The 22,354-nt window shown below is 47.1% G+C and overlaps 1 protein-coding gene across 1 annotated transcript in view; it reads right to left on the bottom strand.

The window, feature by feature from the left end:
* Nucleotides 1-22,354, bottom strand: part of samd12 (sterile alpha motif domain containing 12) — a gene marked incomplete at both ends in the record, with an annotated part of 87,779 nt that overhangs the window by 44,731 nt on the left and 20,694 nt on the right. Inside the window, one exon of the mRNA XM_084455570.1 lies at nucleotides 13,846-13,986. Within this exon, the coding sequence (XP_084311696.1) occupies nucleotides 13,846-13,986 (141 nt within the window). The remainder of the gene's footprint in view (nucleotides 1-13,845; nucleotides 13,987-22,354) is intronic.

The following is a 22,354-nucleotide window of genomic DNA, read 5'->3' as shown; positions in this document are numbered from 1 at the left end:
CACCTCAGTTACATAAATGCAAACTGACATACAGTAGAAGTAACAGTACAGACACCTGGAGCCATTTCTGTAAAATGTCAACAGCTTGCAGAGAATAAATTACTGTGGGTGTAGAGTGTTTTATTGTTATGCCCAGACCCATCACAGAAGGATACCCATTTCTTCTGCATGTTCCCATCTGTGGGCACCAGTGGCAGGTGTTAGCCTACAGTAGCTAGCCCTGCTGCGCTAAGCTAACTCAGCAGCCCCCCAGCTACCAGACTTCAGCACAGGTTGCAACATATAAGACAGGTTTCCTCCATCATTGCAGGATATTACAAGAATAACTCTTTAGGAAAGCTTAGTTTTGGGGTATGATCAAACAGTGTAATTATAGCAGGATTGTCCAAGTTGTCTTATTTGGGTGTGTGGGGGGGGGGATGGAGAGAGAGAGAGTGAGAGAAAGAGAGAGAGAGAGAAAGAGAGCGAGAGATAGAGAGAGAGAGAGAAAGAGAGAGAGAGAAGAGAATGAAGTGTCATCCTTAGCTCCAGTATCAAAGGTCTGGAGGGAGATCAATCTTGGGGAATAGCTAAAAGACCTTTCAATGAACTTGCTTTAATCTCCTGACAATGCTACAAACTGGCCTGGAAGTGGAGCACCGTGATGAGGCTCTGGGGTTTAATAACTCCCTCTGTGAACAGTGTAAATCTTTAATAGAGGGCAAGCTAGGCCTGCGGCAGCTAACACGCACATACGCGCACACACACACGCACACATGCGCGCCCTGATGGAGGTAGTTGAGGTACAACGCATGGATAATACATGCAATCACTGGTGCTTCAACAGATGGCAGTGTAGAGTGTAAGAGGAGGACATTCAATATTGCATCATAGCAAGCACAGAGAAGATGAGCATGCATGCACACACACACACACACAAATGCACACAATACTGTACCTTAACACAAACACCTTGACACACGCACATACAGTAGCAGAATTCAAACACACACACACACACACACACACACAGACAGACACACACACAATATATAACAGAAGCACAGAAAATAGAGGCCGAGAATCATAACATTAGCTACTTACAAATAGAAGGCTCATTTATATCTCACCCTCCTGGCAACCCTGGGTTGTAAATATGTATAAAGTCATTAAAACGAAAGTTAGAACTCTGTGATGCACCAAGCCCTCTGAATTCATTTAGCCCCTGTAACTGATAAAAGCTACTGCTCACTCCCTGTTAATTCTTAAATCCGGAGAGGCTGAACCATGACTAAATGGCCCTAAAGCCAACCGTTAGGAGAACGGTTTCATTTTTACACAAGATAAGTTCAGCTAGTTTGGGGGTGAATTAATTAATCCCTGCTATTGTTCTTCCTGGTCTACTTGGCTATCTAACAGCAGCCGTGGATCTGAACGTTTGAACTTCTATCGAGTCTGTTTTTAAATAGCTTGACGAGTCATTATAGCTCCAGCAGAGTGACGGTACTGTGGTGAGAAGGGTAGGCTACTGCATGTAGAGTACATGTCTTTAAAGACATTACTGGTTCACAAGCAAACAAAACAAAAACACACCATTTTCTTCTTTCCCTTCGAGCTTTCATGTTTCATGAGGGACAAAAAAACAGCAGCCAATGATTTCACTTTCAGTTTGACTTTGCATGCTGTTTTTTTCCATTTGAGCAAAAATATGACATCTTGGCAGGTAATTACAGCTTGGAAAAAAAATGTGAATGGCAGTGGCACCAATTATATCTGATGACGAATGCTTGTTGATCAAGGTTGCCGATGCAAGCCTATTCTTTTCTCCGGAGCCGCTGAGTGCTTCTGTGTGCTGCGATGAAGCGTGGGGAAGGCGGGGGGGGGGGGGGGGGGGGACAAAGCCCAGATAAGGACCACTCTGAGCACAAGCAGGTCCATTCAAATGTGGGGAACTCAAATTACCGTCGGCAACCGGAGAGAGGAATGCAGCGAGGGCGTGTAAGAGGGTTAATGGTAAACTGCTCAACAATGGCGGTTTATACAGAATATATAGCCTACAACAACAATACAGCTCTATACTGATGGTAGCCTGTATGATCTAATACAGCTATTGAGGGGGCGTCACGTAGCACGGGAGGTAGAGCAGCTGGCTGGGGATCGCAACATCTCCGGTTTGATCCCAGCTGCTGGCAGTGTGCCCAAGTGTCCTTGAGCTAGATACTGAACCCCAAAATCACAGTACTAAGCACTGTCGCCTCACAGCAAGAAGGTCTTCCGGGCCTTTCTGGGCGGAGTCGGCCGTCCCCCGTTCTCCGTGTTCGCAAGGGGAGAACCTTTCCTCCCAATACGAAAAACATGCAGAAGAACAGACACTCTCCAGTCCAGTCCAGTTCCTGACCACGACATGGACCGAGCACTTGGACTTGGTCCCTGGGCGCCACTGACGCAGCTGCCCACTGCTCCTGGCTGGCCCTGGAGGACAGTTTGGATGGGAAAACGCAGAATTGTGTGTGTGTGTGTGTGTGAGTGTGTGAGTGTGTGTGTGTGTGTGTGTGTGTTTGTGTTGTATGCTGTGTCACCTCTGACCTGGGTGTAATGTGTGTGTCACTTTGTGGATTAAAGACCCTCTTCGGGTCTGTCTGTAATTGTAATTATTGAGATTCTCTGAGAAGAGGAGAGAAGAGAAGTAGCTCTTAACAGTAGCCTTCTCAAAGTATTCTGCACATTGTTTTGTCCAAATAGATGTTTACTTTTCAAGTAAACACATAGTATTTCCACAAATTAATATATATCTCCAGAACAAAAAATGATTTGACAAATGATGTTGTTGTGGTGACTTTGTCTCACGATAGATAATTACACCATGGCACCACATTAAAAGCCCTGTGACATTTAGTTAATAATCACCCCCAAACCGAAGTTAACAATCGCCATCAATCATGTTTGCCCTCGGAGTGCAGGACGTTACCATAATAATGGATTAGCAGGTGTGCAGCTAAACTCGCCGTCATAAATCCTCACCGTGCAAATGATGATGCAGGAGAGGTATTTTATCCATCATTTCCTTTTATGTAGCTTCTTGATACACATCATTTCCCCTCCCTGGCGCTCCCCTCTTCCTCTCCGTCTCTCCCCTTTCCTCCTCCGTCCATATGCATCTGAGAGAACATGTTAGCGCTCAGAGCAGATCTGTGTCAAGGAAGACGCATCGGTTTCACATCCTCACACCTGCTCACTGTCTACAGGCTAACCTGAGCGTATCAACCAGAATTCATTACCAGCAGAGGCAAATATTTCCCAAGAAGCTCGCCCAAGCCCCAAAGTGCCAGTTTCTTCGACTCAACTCCAACTTTATTTATAGAGCACATTTAAAAATGGCGGCCGACCAAAGTGCTGTACAGGTACTGTAAGTGTAACAATACCATACACACAAACACAACAATACCCACAAAGACAACAATACACACACTAGCCTGGGAGTCAGGATCCGCTGGAATTGAAGGCCAGGGAGAAAAAATGGGTCTTCAATAAAGATTTCACTTTCCTGAACACGGACTAAAGTTTTGTTTAGAACTAAGAAGCCCTTTCAATGGAGAATCAGATTTTCTAGGCGTATACAGTAGGACTCGGAGACAGGGGGTTAGGGTTAGGGAGACAGGGGGTTAGGGAGACAGGGGGTTAGGGTTAGGGAGACAGGGGGTTAGGGTTGGGGAGACAGGGGGTTAGGGAGACAGGGAGTTAGGGTTAGGGAGACAGGTGTTGTGCCCCCACGCCCAAGCCGATTCCAGTCCCGTTCCCAGTCCCACTCAACGCGTCATCATTGAGGTTGGTCCCGGCGTCTGGTTCAGCAGCAGGTGTTGCCCATTACCATCTGGCCAGCTGAAGCCAATCAGCGCCTGGGCTCGGCACTACTTCAGGCTGCTGGAGACAGACGTTGGGTGCTTGAACGTTGAATACTGTTTGGTCAGTCCTAGTCCTCACTAGAGCCTCCTCGAGCACCCTGCTCCCACGGGTCGACCTCCTTGTTGTGTGTGTTGTGACACGTATCTCTCCTCTCCTCTCCCAGGCTCCCTCCGGCTCTAGACCCAGTGTCTCCCCAGCTCCACCTACGCCCTCCCTCAAACCTCCTAAGCCCCATCTCCACCACTCTTCCCCACCACCCTCTCGTTCCTCCCCGGGACCCCATCTCCCCCGCGCTCCCCTTCCCAGGACCCTCCCAGACGGATCCCCCCCCCCACGCCCTCGACCCAGGAACCCCCCTCTCGGACCCTCACTGTCGCCTCACCCTTGCCACTAGGGGCTCTTCTTCTGCAGCACATACACAACACTCCCCGGTACATTTACACTCGCACCACACTTAGCTTTGCACCTAGACACTGCCTCACACACGTAGTCTAGCACACACTCCATTCACATTCCTACCAGGCACACACACGCCCAATAGCTTTAGTTTACGTTAGGTAAGGTATTTGATCTTTATTAAACCGTTGAACTTGGATCCGGTTGTTCTGTCTCTGCTTCTGAGGTCTCTGGCACATTTGGCTAGCAGGTATTGTCGGGTCCTAACGACAGGGGGGGTTATCTAATGGAACTGAGCTAGGCAGGACTGCAGAGAGCACAGGAAGTGCTGTAAGACGACGAGCCGAGCCGCATTAACGCTCGCCCCACAGACTGGCCCTGCGATGCTAAGGTCACCATGGCAACAGACAAAGACATCAAACGCCTTTGTCTTAAGTGCCCTCTCTCTCTCCGCCTCGTCCTGTCCCTCCATTAGCTAGTGGATGTACATTAGGACCGGGGCCAGGAGCTCCTGCAGGACTGACATGCAGTATGTTAGGGAGACGGCCGGTCCGAGGCCTGGGAAAGCGCAGGCAGGGCTATAAGTGTCCCGGCTATTGATCCGGGTCGGGCGGATCATGAGTGAGTGCTGAGAAAAGCCGACCTGGCGAGCCTGTGTCCTGGCGTCCGGGCTTCCGAGCGGCCGCCCTGGCGGCGTGGACCCCGGCGGTCGGGGAGGATTGGGGGGGGGGGCGGCAGCGGGGGGAGGACGGAGGGGAGGCTGGAGACGGAGGGGAGTCTGGAGACGGCGGCGGCGCTAGACTGAGTGGAACCCGGCCGGCGCGGCGATGCCTTTTTAATGGCTCTTCATTTCCCGGTAAACTGATGAGCGCGGCACGACACGGTGAAACCTGAACCGGCCGCGCCGGTTGATTTAAAAAGAAAGAGAGAAAGAAAAAGAGCGGGGGGGAAAATAAAAGACGAGTGTGTGTGTGCGTGGAGCTCCTCACGTACGCTGTACAACTACAGTCCTAAGCCTCAGGGCTATTCCACCTGCATGCCCTCTTTCTCTCTCTCTCTGGGTTTTTCCATCTTTTGAATTCTAGCGATGCCCTCTCTCCTTCAGCCTCATTAGGAGATCTGCACGTTTTTCATGCTTCGCTGTGTTCTGCTCTGGCGTCCTTGAGACGAGAGGTTAGAGAGGGAAAGAGACTGAGACCCAGGAAGAGAGAGAGAAAGAGACTGAGAGACCCAGGAAGAGAGGGAGAGAGAGGGCTGTTGTACTTTTGTATTTCTCCGCTCCTCCCTGGATAAAAAAAACATGAAATGTGCTACCAAGTTCTAACCTTGGCGTTCTCCAACTCCCAACAATGCTTGGCGGGGTACAAAGCAGACAAGATGGCGGCCGGGCAGTTATTGGAGAATTGGGAAACAGCACTCTAATTAGTAACCGGAGCAGGGAGCCTGAACACCACATCGAGGGGAATTACAGCCCACGGTTATCAAAAAAAAAAAGGTAGACAATAATATTCTTTCACAGAACCACACTGTTCCTCAATCGTTTCAAAGCACCTGGGCGGCGCTTCGTTAAGCCCGTCTCCATTTGGCATAAATAAACAGAGTTTGGGCATCTGCAGCGGCGGGTATAATTATTCCTCTGTATTTCCTCTGTACAGCATTATTGCTGTTAGCCGTGTCGCGCTACATTGTCCCTCGCCGCAGGGTTTCCGTGCCCAGAGACGGTAGGAAGCCGGCACTAATGAGTCGGGCTTTTGCACAGACAGCTCCTCGGACAAGCACGGCCATTTGGTTCCAAATGACACCTACCCTTTGGAATAGGAGCCGAGATACGCGCCTAATGCGAGGCGTCACCTACAGCGTCCACACTGTTGTTCGAGGTTCCGATTCTAGCGGAGTGAACTAGCGATACTTCATTAAGTGTGATATGCAAAAAAAGGTGGGATGTTCACTTCTTCTTAACCTTAATCACATCTTTCCGGCATGGAGCCGCGAATAGGCTCTCTTTAGGGGATCTCGCTGACAGGAAATTATGAAAAGGAATTAATTTGACCTTCCAGGGAGAGAAGAAGGGGAAGTGATAGGGGTGGGGTGGGTAGAGATGGGGGGCAGAGACTCCACAGAGGACCGAGCAGAGCTCTTGGATAATGAGACCGCTCAACTCCCCCTAGTCCACAGCAGATATTCTACCCACTGAAAGACCCTGAGGAAAGACACTATACTAACTAAAGGCTCTTTTAGGATAAAGATATTCTTATTCACCAAAGGCAACAGTGTAAAGACTCTCTATTCGCTAAAGATCACCAAGTAAAGATACTCCCGCACACAGCCAGGGAGAATGTAGAGCTAATTCAATAAGGTGCCTGGAGCAAGGAATATCTAAGCAAGCGTACATTCTACAGCGCAAGGCTGCTCTTTCCACATTAGACCGTGTGGCTATGCTACTCTTGCACTGTTCACTACTCTCCTGGTAGTCTCTCTTGGTTAGGAATACACCGCATAGAAAGCTTTAATTATTACATGTAGCATAGAAATCAATATAGTCCTACTTGATCAAAATAACAAAAAAACTTTTTCACTGAAACAGCGATAGGGTGACGCAGTCAGGGCAAGACAATCTACAGACGGCCTCAGATCAAGTTCAGGCTGCTACAGAGACAGAGAACAAATACCAGAGCTGTCAGAATTAGAGCACGGGGGCTTTGGAGCTACGCAGCACTGGAGAGCAGGTAGCTCCGCTCGACTCTCAGACCACCTCTTGGTCTAATGGTGGGGGGTTGAACATGAGATCCCCACTGGATACGAGAGCACGGCTGAGACAAATGTTGCCGCTGCGATAGCCAATACCATCCTCCCTTATTCACACTCACTGAATTAACCTCATTCTGCTCCGTCGGCATCCACAGATTAACAGAAGGCCACTTGGCAAATTACTTCTCATGCAGATTCTCTGGGCTGTGTAATCCAACATTCGAAGCATAATTAATTCACTTGTGTGTAATGATGTATTTATGTGTTTGTCTGTAATGAAGAGTTACTATTGAAAAACATCACTACTGGTTTTGGGAAATGAAATTGAATACAGAGGTGAGATAGCATTTTAGAGAGGGCAGAATATAATTAAACATGGATTTCCAGTCAGTGAAGCACAAAGAATCTAGATAGAGAAGGTTATTTCAGAGACAGGAGAAAATTACTTCAGATGCAATGCTAATGTAATGTTCAAATGTAGTCAAGTTTGATTAAAGTTTTCTGTATTTTCAGATGTTATGACCACGTCCAATGAAGATGGTAAACATCAACAATGTACGTATACTGTAGCTCATTAACCAGGGGGGTATTGCAGAAAGTGGGTTTAGTGCAAATCCTGAGTTCGCTAAGCCTCAAATAAGGGAAAGCCTGGGTTTTCTGTTCCAGGAAGACAGTTAAAGGAGTAGTAAAGGGAAAATGCATGTTTAGCCCTGTTTTAAGGTTACTTATGATCATATACAATGGTTCAGATCAAAAGTTGACAAAACTAGCACTTTTGAGAAAGTCTGATAATTGCTCTACCACCGTTTAGGTAATACAATAGATGTGGGTGGGCACCGTGAAAAATCTTTCAAAAACATGTTAAACTCTCGATTTCAAAGACAAGAAGCTCACCGAAGGGGTAATTGGTGTCCGTTGGTGTTCTGACATCAAATTCGCCGCAAAGTATGGATCCTGTAGGGTTTTATTGATCATTGACTTGTATTGAAGCGACTGTTGTAGATGTGTAGATCAATCCGCAGAGGGGATTCAGGAAGCGGAACTACTTCAAGGCATTGAGCGAGATCCATGGATGTCACAGTTTCCATGGCCTCTACTCTGTGGTGAGGGACGATAAAATGGAAATGATTGCAGGAAGAGCTGTCAGCCAGAGCTAGTGGTCGAGCAGTGTCTCCTCTGGACGATATCGAGAGGGTTACGTCCATGGATGTATTAATAGAACTGGATAGGGTCACTCCATTCACTGACTGCTCAAAAAAGTGAAGCCCTATAGGACCGCGCCATCTAGGACGCGTCATTGGTGCCTTTGGCATGCGCAGTCAAAGGTATCAATGACGCGTTCTTGTAGTCCACGAACAGATGTGAAATGTAAACGCACGTTCATGGCTCTCCCCGCTCTGAGTTAGCAAGGAAAATCGGCTTGCTTATTAATCTACTTTCGTCAAATATATCAGTTGGAAAACTTCTTTTTTTTATCCAGGCATCTTAGTTTTAATAGTATAATTGTGACTGAACATGTTTTGTTTGCTAGTAGGTGGTATTCATTCTGTTCAAAACAACGTGATGGGCAGCCAGGCGAAATAGCTTCAGGGGACCTGGTCCCAGGCGAGTTGAACAGCTGTCCACCCAGAGACAGGATCTTTCGTTGCGGCATGAAGTTTGCAGCTAACCGTAGGCTAATTATAGTGGAATTGCTGAATGACAGTTTATCATTTCATCTTTATGCCTACACAACATCAACTCATTTCCATGTATGTGACTAAAGTTAATTCTCAAAAAGTTGAACTATTTTCAACTTCAGGAATCCGCTCTGGCCAGCGCACAGCGCAAATGCGCAGCGCATTTCAATATCCGCCCGCATTTTGTTCTTTTCCCATAGCTTTGAATGGAAAATAAGCTCCCGAAATCCGCAGCGCATTTTAAAAATACCCATAGTGTGCACGCAGCCTTAGACCCAGACTTTATTGAACCCGCTTTCTGGAACAGGCCCAGGTAAGCGACAGGAACATTTATTTTCAGCCTCAGTACACAATGAGATTTGATTGGTATCCATGATGACAGCTTTTTCACTCCGTTTGTCTGATCAACCTCTACTGTACCATCTGCGCGAAGCCAACAGAGATTGTTAGCTCAGTACAGTACATACATGTGTGCAGTATGGATGTATCTACTGATAGTGTAATTGAAGTGGTAATTGAAACGCTGTCAGTCAGCAGAGTCGGGACTTCTCCTTGTTTATGTACAGTGCTGTACGAATGACCACTGCTGCGGCCAGTCTACTGACCCACACTTGGCAGCTGACCTGCAGGTATCGTTACACCCAACCTCCTACAGTATGGAGGTGATCTACGACACACAGGAGAAGGCCTGCCGTAGACACGTCGAGTGCCTCGAATCAAACAAACCCTCTCGGTCTCATTTCAACACAGTGATATTATCCGATCCCCAATAAGTTACTTCATGTTTTCACTGGAGATCCTCACACAGTACAAGATACATGACATGGGTGAGATGCTGTGCAGGTGCTGCAGACTTCAAACCAAATTGTGGAAGTGTGGTTCCACTCCGCCATTGTTAATCTGCTGTATGGAGGATTCACTCCCGGCCCAGGGACCGAGCACCATGTCTGCCAAAAGAACTATATGCTCTGCCTGCCTCACGCCACCCTCAATAGGGATCAGACCTGACTCCAAATACTGAACTCATTTCCATTACTGTGTCTGAGTCTGACACAATGGAACCAATGGGCTGTAAAAAATAATAATACAAATAAATAAATAAATAAATAAAAACACCCACCTAGCACTCCAGAGGGCTTTTCACCCGGTACTGTACTGTAAACACATTCTTAGAACCTTCTTAGCCCCAGGCTAAGAAAGCTTTCACACTGGCACCATCCTGGCACATTCCAAAGTGGGCTAACCCTGACTGTAGCCTAGGGCTTGCTGGCACTGCTCCGGAGCAGGGTTAGCCCTGAGTCTGCGGGGTTATCCCCTGAAAATCAACTAAACACCGGGCTAAAAGGTGCATCACGTTTTTGTTGTCCAATCACACAACAAACAATTATGTCCGTAAACTTTTAAAAGATTGAATTGTTTCTGAGTGGTCGGAAAAATCAGTACAGGACAAACTAGATGGCAACATTTTACCGTTGCTGCTTGCTCTTAATGAGTAGTCACACATCATTTGAATGTACTGTAAACATAAGTTGCGTGTTCCAACGGGCATTTAACCCAGGGCTAGAAGAACTGCAGTGTGAGTTGTATAGCTCTGGGCTTAGGTTAACCCTAGGTTAACAATGTGTGTTAAAGGGGGCTAAATTAACCCAGGGTTAACTCTTAGTACATAGCCCTAGGCTAAGAATATGCACTGTGAAAAGTCTTCAGGTAGACTGAGACTGAAGTAACAGAAAGGATTTCAAATTGTATTTCTACCACAGGTCTGATTGTGATGTGCTGAAGTGCCTGTACTGAGCATTGAGACAGACTCTTCCTGGTGTGGGCGGGCGCCGTGCGCTATTCTTGTCTGGGTCATCATCCTCTCTGTTGACAGTTCAGTGATACTGTATAAGAAGCGAGCCGCTCACGGCGCCTCCCGCCGGCATGGATGCTAGAAGAATGTAATTACTGTATTTTTGCTCTTCTGGCCCCGAGCTGCTCAGAGGTTAATCACTGCCCCTCTGTCTAATTATGTCCGGGTACACTGCAGCAATTACCACAACTCTCTCTCTCTCTCTCACCCTCCCTACGTCTCTCTATCTCTCTCCCTACCCCTCTCTCTCTCTCTCTCTCTCCTGTCTCCTTTTCCTAATCTTTTCTACCTGTCAGGTGCGCTGTCTCTGCTTTCTCCCTCCCACAGCCTCTAGTCCAGGCTGCCTCACCTCCCACCACTCTGGAGGGTGACTCAGTTCTCCTTCCTCATCTCCCCCTCTTCCCCGTCTTCTCACTCCATATCAGCCCCCTCCCTCCCCATCTCTCAACGCCTCCTCCAGCCTGTTTTAGGACGTGTGTCCAACGGCATTACCCCTAGAAGAACTAAATAGAGTCTGTTCATTACCCCTAGAAGAACTAAATAGAGTCTGTTCATTACTCCTAGAAGAACTAAATAGAGTCTGTTCATTACCCCTAGAAGAACTAAATAGAGTCTGTTCATTACTCCTAGAAGAACTAAATAGAGTCTGTTCATTACCCCTAGAAGAACTAAACATGGTCTGTTCATTACCCCTAGAAGAACTAAACATGGTCTGTTCATTACCCCTAGAAGAACTAAACATGGTCTGTTCATTACCCCTAGAAGAACTAAACATGGTCTGTTCATTAGAACAGTGGTTCCAAACCAGGTGTCCGGCCCACGACATGATGTCAGAAATATAATGTAATCCGGCCCTCAAAATAATTTCTCGTACACGGCGCCGGCAGGCAGGCCTACAATTCGAAATTCAAGTCGCTCAAACGTGGGGCCAAATGCTGTGGGGCCAAATGCTTGTGCGTAGCGCACGAGATGAATGCTGCATACAGTCACAGCCAGGTGCAATCAATCCGCACGCGACTATGAATTATGAACAAAATGCAGCTAGCCACCAAGAGGCCGTTTTCATGGTTAACGAACGTTGGGAACACAGACAGTTGCAAGAAAGACATTGCAGTATTTTTGTGTTCAATGGAAATGCTACCTGCCTGACATGCATGAACAAAGTCGCTGTTCTGAAGGAATATAATGTCAAGAGCTATTCATTACTAAACATGGAGAAGTCATAATGAGATGAGAGGAAAAACCGAGCCACACAGCTGAGATTCTCTTTCAAGATAAGTGTCTGGCAAGAAATAGACTACAAATGTATTCAAGTGTCTGGCAAGAAATGGAAACAAACTTGAACTTTAATAGTACAGGTCCAGGGCAGGCTTACAGAAGTGATGCATCTTGCAGCTAAAACAGAATAAAGTACAAATGTAGGCTATTCAAGATAAAATAAAAGTAAGGAAAAAAGAATTGCACTTACTGTTAAAATATATTAAAATGTATAGAAACTGGTTTGAATTTGTATGATGAAAATGTTAGTTATGGAATAGTCTTGCAACATTTAGAGACTGACTTGCGAGTCTAGTTATGGAAATGTTTGGAAAAAATATGGAATTTTTTTTTCAGAAATATTGCACTTTCTTATAGTTAGTAGTACTTGAAGTTGACATTGAAGTGGCCCTCCTATGAGTTGATGATACCAGAAGTGGCCCCAAGCCAATTTGAGTTTGAGACCCCTGCCCTAGAGGTACTTGAACAGCTTGCAGGGAGTACGTGGAAAGATTGGGGGCTACAATTTCATTCCAAATGATATGAAAATGATACGAAAATATTGTGATTAGGTAATAATAAGTGATTTCATAAGCCCATTGCTAAAATGGTATGTGCACACCCCAACTAGTCACCCCCCCCCCCTTTCTCCGGCAGGTCACTCATGTGTTACAGCAGAAACTAAAAGTTTAATAGAAGACCTTTAGGAGAATCATCAACACGCATGAGTGAGTGGGTACTATTGGCATGGCAGAACAGCTCAAGGGGGTACCTAAGACAAGAAACCACTGCATTAAAAGAGCCAACCATAGCCTGTTCCAGACACTACAGCTCTCTCTCTCTCTCTGACCCTGTTTACACCTTGCATTAAAATGTGTTTTTGGTGATCAGATTGTAATCTGATTGTGCTAAACCACATGAAAATACAGGTGTAAATGCACCCAAAACATTTTGAGGACGGATTGCGATTCGATCGGCCAAACCACCTCCGGAGGTGGTCAGGGACGCATTTCGACCACATTTAATATAAGTGTAAATGGAAATGCGTTTTTAATCCACATATCAACAACGTGGGCGGAAATATGTAGCCGTTGGAACGCGCCGGTTCCAGACCAGCAAGGAGCAGGCTTCCATGGCAGCTAGCAAGAAAGCATTAAAATGGATCCTGGTCAAGGTTGGAGTCCAGACGAGACAAAAGTGTCTATTCTCAATTTGGTCGGAAGAAAATATTCAAGCACAAACAGGATGTGTTCGATTGTCAGCTGGACAGAGTCGATCGGATCTCAAACGGATCGGGTTGAAGATAATCGAAACGCATATTAATGCCAGGTGTAAATGTAATCAGGCTATATCATTATCTAGATACAATCTCGATACGAGACGCATTTTAATGCAAGGTGTTAACGGGGTCTCTCTCTCCCTCCATCCCCCTCCACTGAAAACATTGCCCCAACTGAAAGGGTTCTGGCATCTGGGGAGGGAGGGGGGGGCTGAATTGGAGGAGGGCTGTGAAGGCCTGTTGCCGTCCGCTCCATCACTGAACAGAAGCTGGGGACCAGCATCTGGTGGAGGGTGGCTCTCTCTCACTCTTCCTCCCTCAGTCTCTCACCCTCTCTTACCGTCTTTGTGTCATAGTGAGTCTTGTGTGCTCCAGAATCATGGTGAATTCTGCAGTATTGTGCTGGTGTTAAATAGTATTCTATACAGTACCTTGTGTGAGTAGCTGCAGTATTGTGCTGGTGTTAAATAGTATTCTATACCTTGTGTGAGTAGCTGCAGTATTGTGTTGGTGTTCAGGAATACTCTATACCTTGTGAGAAGTAGTCTGTACATTGTGTGAGTAGCTGCAGCATGTTGGTGGTGTTATGGACGGTTCTGTACCTTGTGTGAGTAGCTGCAGCATGTTGGTGGTGTTATGGACTGTTCTGTACCTTGTGTGAGTAGCTGCAGCCTGTTGGTGGTGTTATGGACGGTTCTGTACCTTGTGTGAGTAGCTGCAGCCTGTTGGTGGTGTTATGGACTGTTCTGTACCTTGTGTGAGTAGCTGCAGGGTCCTGACTTCCTCACGGACACGGAGCTGCAGGACCTGCTGCAGGATGTACTGCCTCTGGGCTTCCTGGATGATGCCCATTCGCTCCAGCTTCCTGTCTGTCAATCTCATCAGGGCGCGGCCTGGAGGAAGGGATGGGGGGAGAGAGGAGAGGGAGGGCGGGGAGAGAGGTGGAGTGGGCGAAGGGAGAGTAAAGAGGTAGAGAAAAGAAAGGGAGAGGGGAGTGAGGGAGAGAGAAAGACGTGGACGGACGAGGGGAAAGAGAGAGAATTCATTCATGCTACAGTATAATCATGTAGGTAACATTTTCTATCTCTGTTGTATTGTAAAAGAGTCTGCAAAGGTCAGTGCATGCACTCACCCCCTCTCTAATAAGGCATTATTTAACTGACAATAAACTGGTCTGAGATCGACACTCCTCCTTGAAACAGAAGCACCCGCGGATCACTAATTTAATCTTCCTCCATATCATTTTTTGAAACAGGGATTTTGGAGGGAGATCAGAGACGTACAGTAGAGTCTAATTGGCAAGTCTTGTTATGAGGGCCTGCCTAGCGTGCGAGGCTGAGGAGGTACAGGATCGTTCAATGAGATTACGCTGTATTAACTAGAACCCCTGTAGATCCCTCCTCCTCCCCACCAGACAGACACACACACACACACACACACAAACACACACACACACACACACAAACACACATGCCCCGCCAACCCACCCCCTCGCTCTTCTACTTCCTGCTAATGACTACAGGGGGCCATGTGTCTTCCTGATTGGCTCGCAGCCCGTTAACTCTCGCCACATTAAGGACTCACGGCGGGGGCGACCGAGGTCTGACCGTCACATGCTCTCTCTTCCTCGCCTCTTCCTCTCTCCCCGTCTCTCTCTTCCCTTCAGCCTTCTCTCTCTCTCCCTCTTACCGTCTCCCCCCTCTCTCTCTCCCCCTCGCAAACTTTCCTCCTCTCACCTCTCACCTCTCCACTTCTGCACCCCTCCCCTCCCTCAACCTTCTCCCTCCCTCCTCTCCCACACTCATTACCGACTCACGACCTCAGCAGGATTTACAGGATTTTGTCCCGTAAATCTTTAATGTACATAACTTCATTACTGCCTCACTGTCCCTGTTCGCTCGAGGCCATACAGAATGACCAGGACATTAACCGGCAGCATTGACAGATATCCTGGTTACAGAGCTTATCAGGACCCCCATGCACTGTTAGGAGGTCTCTGTCATGTACTGTAAGGAGGTCTCTGTCATGTACTGTTAGGAGGTCTCTGTCATGTACTGTAAGGAGGTCTCTGTCATGTACTGTAAGGAGGTCTCCCTCATGCACTGTAAGGAGGTCTCTGTCATGTACTGTAAGGAGGTCTCTGTCATGTACTGTAAGGAGGTCTCTGTCATGTACTGTAAGGAGGTCTCTGTCATGTACTGTTAGGAGGTCTCTGTCATGTACTGTAAGGAGGTCTCTGTCATGTACTGTAAGGAGGTCTCTGTCATGTACTGTAAGGAGGTCTCCCTCATGCACTGTAAGGAGGTCTCTGTCATGCACTGTAAGGAGGTCTCTGTCATGTACTGTAAGGAGGTCTCTGTCATGTACTGTAAGGAGGTCTCTGTCATGTACTGTTAGGAGGTCTCTGTCATGTACTGTAAGGAGGTCTCTGTCATGTACTGTAAGGAGGTCTCTGCAGTTACGAACGCCAAATTCTCAGATGAGCCACACCTATCTGACAGGGTATTCAAGCTTACTGTACCTGCGCCTGTGCCAACGGCAGAAAAACGTTGCTGGGCACCGTAGCCAAGGGAGCAGACGAGAGAGGGGGGGGGTAGAGCAAGATCGATGGTTACAGTGCTAAAAATTCCTACATCTCCAATGCGTCTATACATTTTGGCTGACCATTATTTGGCAACTTGCACGCACGCACACGCACAGACGCACACACACACACGCACGCACGCAAACAAGATATATGGTATGGCACATCATATCTTTCTCTCCTGTGGGTAAACAGGTGGTATAAATGCTGCATTGTTAGTCATCCGTATCCAACACTAACATTACTTGTGAGAAGACAGCAGCGTCGGTGCGTCCATGTGTGTGTGTGTGTGTGAGCATGCGTTGGTGGACAGAGTGAAGATGAGGGCATTTGGCCAGTTCCAGCACTTGCTGCCAGCACGCACCACTCATTCCGTTAACAGTCAGCCAGGCGGAAGCCTCGGTAAGAAGTCCCACATTTTCTCTCATCTGGCGTTCTGATTCATTGAGTCCACAACCCCAGCAAGCCAAAGCAGGGAATTTATCAAACCACGATTAATACACAGAGCAGTGTAGCATGGCCAGAATGAGAGAAGACAAGGATAAGGGGAGGGAGAAGAGGAGAGTATGAGAGGAGAGGGGGGTAGGTGAGGATGTAGTAGTACAGTAGTCATGATAGCAGTAGTAGTAGTAATAGTAGTAGTAGTGGTTGTAGTAGTAGTAGTAGTGGTGGTAGTGGTAGTAGTATTAGTAGTAGTGGTCGTAGTAGTAGTAGTAGTAGTAGTAGTAGTGGTTGTAGTGGTGGAAGTAGTAGTAGTAGAAGAAATAATAGTACTAGTAGTAGTGGTGGTGGTAGTAGTAGTAGTAGTAGTAGTAGAAGTAATGGTGGTAGTAGTAGTAGCAGTAGTAGTGGTTGTAGTAGTGGTAGTAGTAGTAGCAGTAGTAGTAGTAGTAATGGTTGTAGTAGTAGTAGTAACAGCAGCAGTATTAGTGGTACAGTAGTAGTAGTACTAGTCGTAATAGTAGTAGTACTAGTCGTAATAGTAGTAGTCGTAGTCGTAGTCATAGTAGTAGTAGTAGTAGTAGTAGGGCACATGTACATTTTGTTAACCCCATTTATCTATCACTAGTCCCCTATGCTCACACACTCACCCCCTGAATCATTCCTGGGTAAAGTAACGGCATCTATTTCACCCGACTGCATGTAATAATTTCCTCTTCTCTGGCCTCGAGAACAAAGCTCTTTTTACTTCATCTCCAATATCCACTTATCTCTGGCCAATTGACTGAGAAAATGATTTAAGGCACTTCAGCCCCTTCAGTTGCACGATATTGATTGGATTTAAATTTCACTCCCACTCTTAGTGTCTCCTGTGAAGGTGCTATGCTGGTGGTGGCAGGCCTACCCCCTCTCTGACCCTCCTATACCCAGTCTTTGACAGAACCGGGGAACTGGTAGCTACTGTATGTAGCCACACACACACACACACACACACACACACACACACACACACACACACACACACACACACACACACACACACACACGACTTCCTGTTGGAGACAGGATACTCTCACTGGCACAACCAGCACACACATTCCTGAATCTATGTGCTCACAATAAACAAACACACACACACACACACACACACACACACACCATCACACGCACCAACACACACACACACACATACACACACACACACACACACACGCACGCACGCACGCACACAGCCACATGCGCGCACACACACACACACACACACACACACACACACACACACACACACACACACACACACACACACACACACACACATTAGATTAATGGGTAGAGGGAGTAGACCCCCCTCTGTGTGGGGAGGGAGCCAGATTAATCTACAGCAACACCCTGGCACAGCCAACCACGGCTTTGATGAATGGGAACTTAAAGTGGAAACACACACACACACACACACACACACACACACACGTCAAAAGAAGAAATATGCACCTATAGTTCACACATATTGTACTAGTGGACTCAGTGTACTAACACACACACACACGCACACGCACACTCACACACACACACACATATTCCAGGCCACTGGCAGGATCCGTCCGCTTTCTGCCCAGCCCGGGGCCATGCTAACGAGTCTCCATGGAGCATTGGAAGGGTGTGAGGGTGAGGACAGCAGCAGGTTAACCTGACCCCCACAGCAACCACGTGGAAGAGCTGGGCCATGGGCTGGGCAGCGAGGCCCTCCCTAACCTCACAACCTCAATGTGTTCTAAGCACACTTGCCAGCCATGAGACCTCAAAAATAGGATTACGATTCCTAAACCAAAGCAGGGATCTGGTGGTCCTCTCCCAGAAGAACTTGAGTTTCAGAGACTTTGTTTCCTGCATTCAGGTGACTTTTAAAGAATGAAAATTAAAAAAATAATATGTACACTGTAACAGCATTTTTATGTTAAATACTAAAGTCTAAGCACTAAATCTAAAGTTAAGCACAATGTGCATAATCTCTGTAATTAGATATATAATATATAATATACATAATCGCTTTGTCAATACAATACGTAATTATGTAACTCTATGTATCTTTTTTACAGGATTGAAAGGTGACCACAGGCTGGTGGGCGAGCGCGTCTGCTGACCGTTCAGCAGGAGACTGCCATTGTAAATATGGTTTTAGAGGACAATGCCATCACCCTAAAACAAATCAAGACAAAGGTCATTGCAGACCAACTAATTTTCCAAAACATCAATACTATCAGCTTGGCCACATTGGACCGCGTCCGGCGCCATAATTCCCTGAGGATGAAACAGGTGTACAGGGTACCATTCGAAAGGAATTCGGACAGGGTAAAACAACATGATTATGTGCAAGTAAGTCCAATATTCAGAACTGACGCATTGCTGTATTGCACCTGTAATATGATGAAGTTATGTACAGTATTTACATTGTTTCACAATATCACACTGTATTAGCCGCTCGAGGTCCATGTCTGATATTGTCATGCTGTGTGTTTCAGAGAGTTCTGGAGCTAGACAATGCACCTGAGATTCATGAATTCATCTACATTGACGAGGCCAGCTTCAACCTGATCAAACGATGGCGTCGGGGCAGGAACATCATCGGCCAGCGTGCCATTGTGGAGGTCCCTGGTCAGCGAGGGGGAAACATCACCATGTGTGCGGTCATGAACCACCATGGTATCATCCACCATCACGCCACCATGGGTCCATACAAATCCAATCATCTGCTTACATTCCTGGACACTCTACAGAACATCCTCATTCCTCCAGACCAGTTCTTTGGGCCACAGCAGCTCAACTACATTGTGATCTGGGACAACGTGAGTTTCCACCGGGCTGCTGTGGTCCGAGACTGGTTCACCGACCACACAAATGTTTCTGTTGTCTACCCCCCTCCGTACTCCCCTTTCCTAAACCCAACTCAGGAGTTCTTCTCCGCCTGGAGGTGGAAGGTCTAGGAGAGGCAGCCACACCAACGGACCCCACTGCTGCAGGCTCTGGAGGAGGCCTGTGGGGACGTCCCAGCTGAGGCTTGTCAAGGTTTCTTGCGCCATTCCAGGCGCTTCTTCCCCCGTTGCCTTGGCATGGAGGACATCGCCTGTGATGGAGATGAGGTCCTGTGGCCAGACAGGGCCCAAAGGCAAGATGTTGCCCAAGTTGTTTCTTGTTTGGGTACAAAAATAAAAAGGTTTTGCCATTACTGCATATGTGTGTTGTTTTATATTTGGGTATACCATACAACATTATACTGTAATATTTTACAAAAAGGGAGTGTTACAGCATGAACATGCAAAAGTCTAATTCTGAGTGTTTTCCATTTTGCACTGCAGTGTTCAATTGGTGATAGAAGTGTCTACTCGAATAATGGATGTGTGTATTTGAACACAAAGTTCACTTTTTAGATGAGGTTAAATGTGTTTTGAGGGTTGTGTTTGTCATTTGAAGGCAGAGGGATATTTTGCAAGAGAAGTGTTGGATTTAGAACTTTGTGTGTGTGTTTTGGTGATTTTTGGTAGAGTTTTGAGAAAACAAGGTCTTCATTCAAAAAACGTGTTTAAGCAATTGAGAAAAACTGTAAAATGCTGCTCCTGAGCAATTCTCTCATGTTGCGGACGAGGTTAAACTTCCCCTTTTGATCTCTCATGCTGTGTTGTGTGTCTGTGTGTCCTCTTGGTACGAGCCCTACAAAATTGAAGTCACTTTACACCCGACACAGCAGACCCTCTCACGTAGCTTAGCCTAGCACTGCAGGACGGTCATGTACCCTGTCCTGCTAATCCTGAATAATGAAGCAGGTACAGCCTGATGATGGCTATCTACATTAGACTTTCTCGTTTTCTCTTTATAACAACTCCTTTGTGGCACATCAACCTGGATGTAATGGCATGCTCTCTCTCTCTCTCTGTTTCTCTGTCTCTCTTTCTCTCATTCCCTCTCACCCCTCTGTCTTGCTCTCGACCACCATCTCTCTCCGCCTGTGGGAATCTGTCATTCCTCAAGTGTTGTTTAGGCCTAGTGCCCAGTGCCAGGGAACATTGAAATTACGTTTTTCACCTTCTATAGCTCATCAAAACCACATTAGCCACCCTGTATCACACCTGACAAGGGACGTCCAAATGGCGGCCATTATAGCAGCTGCTACTGTAATGAGTCAATGGGCGGAAGAATGAATGGTGTTTGGAGGACAAGTGTGTGTCTGTGTGCATGTGACAGAGTGTGTGAAAGAGTGTTTGTGTGTGTGTCTGTGTCTGTGTGTGTGTGTGTGTGTGTGTATGTGGGGGGGGGGGGGGGGTAATACGGGAGTTAGTGTATTCCCTTTCAGGTCTGTTTTCAGTAGGCTGAATTGAAGCCAGGGCCCAGGACCCTGCCAAGGAGCTAATATTACAAATAATTGAATGGTGACTGATCCTTTTGTCACTGCATATCAAAGGACATGCAGTACACGTCTATCCCTTTTATTCTTTTGTATACGTGGAGGATGGAACAAGTCCCGTCCATGCCTGCTAATCTCTCTCTCTCCTCAGCGGAATGAAGAGTATAGGTAGAGAATATACATCATACAGTACATACAATACATACATACATATATACATAGTCTGTATAAATATGTATAATAATACTCAAATATACACACACACACATCCACAACACTCAGGAACACTCAGGCACTGTTGTAGAGTCTGATGGCCGCTGGCACAAAGGAACACCTGAACTGTTCTGTATTGCACCTAGGTGGGACGAGCCTGTGGCTGAAGGTGAGGTAGGGATGAGAGGGGTTATCCAGGATGCACTTCAGTTTTTCCCCCGTCCTCTTCTCCACCACAGCCTTCAGGCTATCCAGTTGTTGCCCCACGACAGTGTAGCACTCTAAGGGTTAGAACTATGACTAGTATGGAAATATGACTGTATGACTATGAGGAAAATGACTGTTTTCAGAGAAATGTTGTGGTTTAATCTGATCCTGTTAGCTATTTCTAATTATGACGAGTATGGCTGTTGGCTGAAGTTCTGTAGGAAACTGTGTCTCCCTTCCATAGACTTGAGATAAAGATGACATTCTTAGGGCTGGTACATCGGCGTAGGCTTGGCTGCAAGGCCATAAACAACGACCAGTCTAGTGTTGCCTCCCCAGCAGGCCACAGCAAAGAACAGTGTGCTGGCTACCACAGACTGGTAGCAGGCCTGAGCCTCCTGAGGAAGAACAGTCTGCTCTGTCCTTTCCTATAGAGGGCCTCAGTGTTGTCAGTCCAGTCCAGTTGTTGTTCAGGTGCACTCCCAGGAGCTTGAGTATGAGTCCACAATCTCAATTTCCTCCCACTGGATGGTAATAGGGGTAAGGGGTCTCTTGTTCCTTCTGAAGTCCACCACCAGCTCCTTGGTTTTGCTGATGTTGAGTTGGTGCTGGTTCACCGACCCTCTGATGAATCTCCGGACCACATCCCTGTACTCCTCATCTTCTGCCCTGATGCAGCCCATGATAGAGGAGTGGTCCGAGAACTTCTGGAGGTGGCATGCTCCAGAGTTGTAGCTGAAGTCAGTGGTGTAAAGGGTGAACAGGAAAGGTGAAAGGACGGTTCCTTTGGGGGTGCCGGTGCTTATCACCACCTCAGACAGGCAGCCCTGCAGTCGGACAAACAATGGCCTGATGTTGAGGTAGTCTGTGATCCAGGACACCGTGTCGTGCTGTACCTGCATGGCTGGGAGCTTTTCTACTAAGAGGAGGGGCAGGATGGTGTTGAATGCACTGGACAAGTCAAAGGACAACAGCTTGCTGCTAGCCTGCTCCATATTTTATTTTTTTATTTGATTGAGCTCCTAGATGGCTGGTGACCCTGCTAGCCTGCTCCTAGCTAGCTGGTTAATCCACTGCTAGCCTTCTCCTGGCTAGCTATATAACCCACTATATAGCCTGCTGCTCCTAGCGATCTGGCTAACCCACTGGCGGCCAGCTTCTATGGCTGGCTAACCCACTGCTTGCCTGCAGCTAGCTAACCCACTGGCTGCCAGCTCCTAGCTAGCTGGCTAACCTAATGCTAGCGTTCCCCTAGCTAGCTGGCTAACCTACCGGCTGCCAACTCTTACCCCCAGCTGCATCGTACATTGTCCATTGACTCATGCATTACAGTCGATTTAATTTACAGGTTCTAATTCGATGCACTCCTCCATGACAAGAAATATAATTAAATCGCTGCCCGCCTCTCTCTCTCTCTCTC

Source organism: Borostomias antarcticus (genome assembly GCF_949987555.1).
Source record: "Borostomias antarcticus genome assembly, chromosome: 21".
Taxonomy (NCBI): Eukaryota; Metazoa; Chordata; class Actinopteri; order Stomiiformes; family Stomiidae; genus Borostomias; species Borostomias antarcticus.
This window is presented reverse-complemented; position numbering and strand designations above follow the sequence as displayed.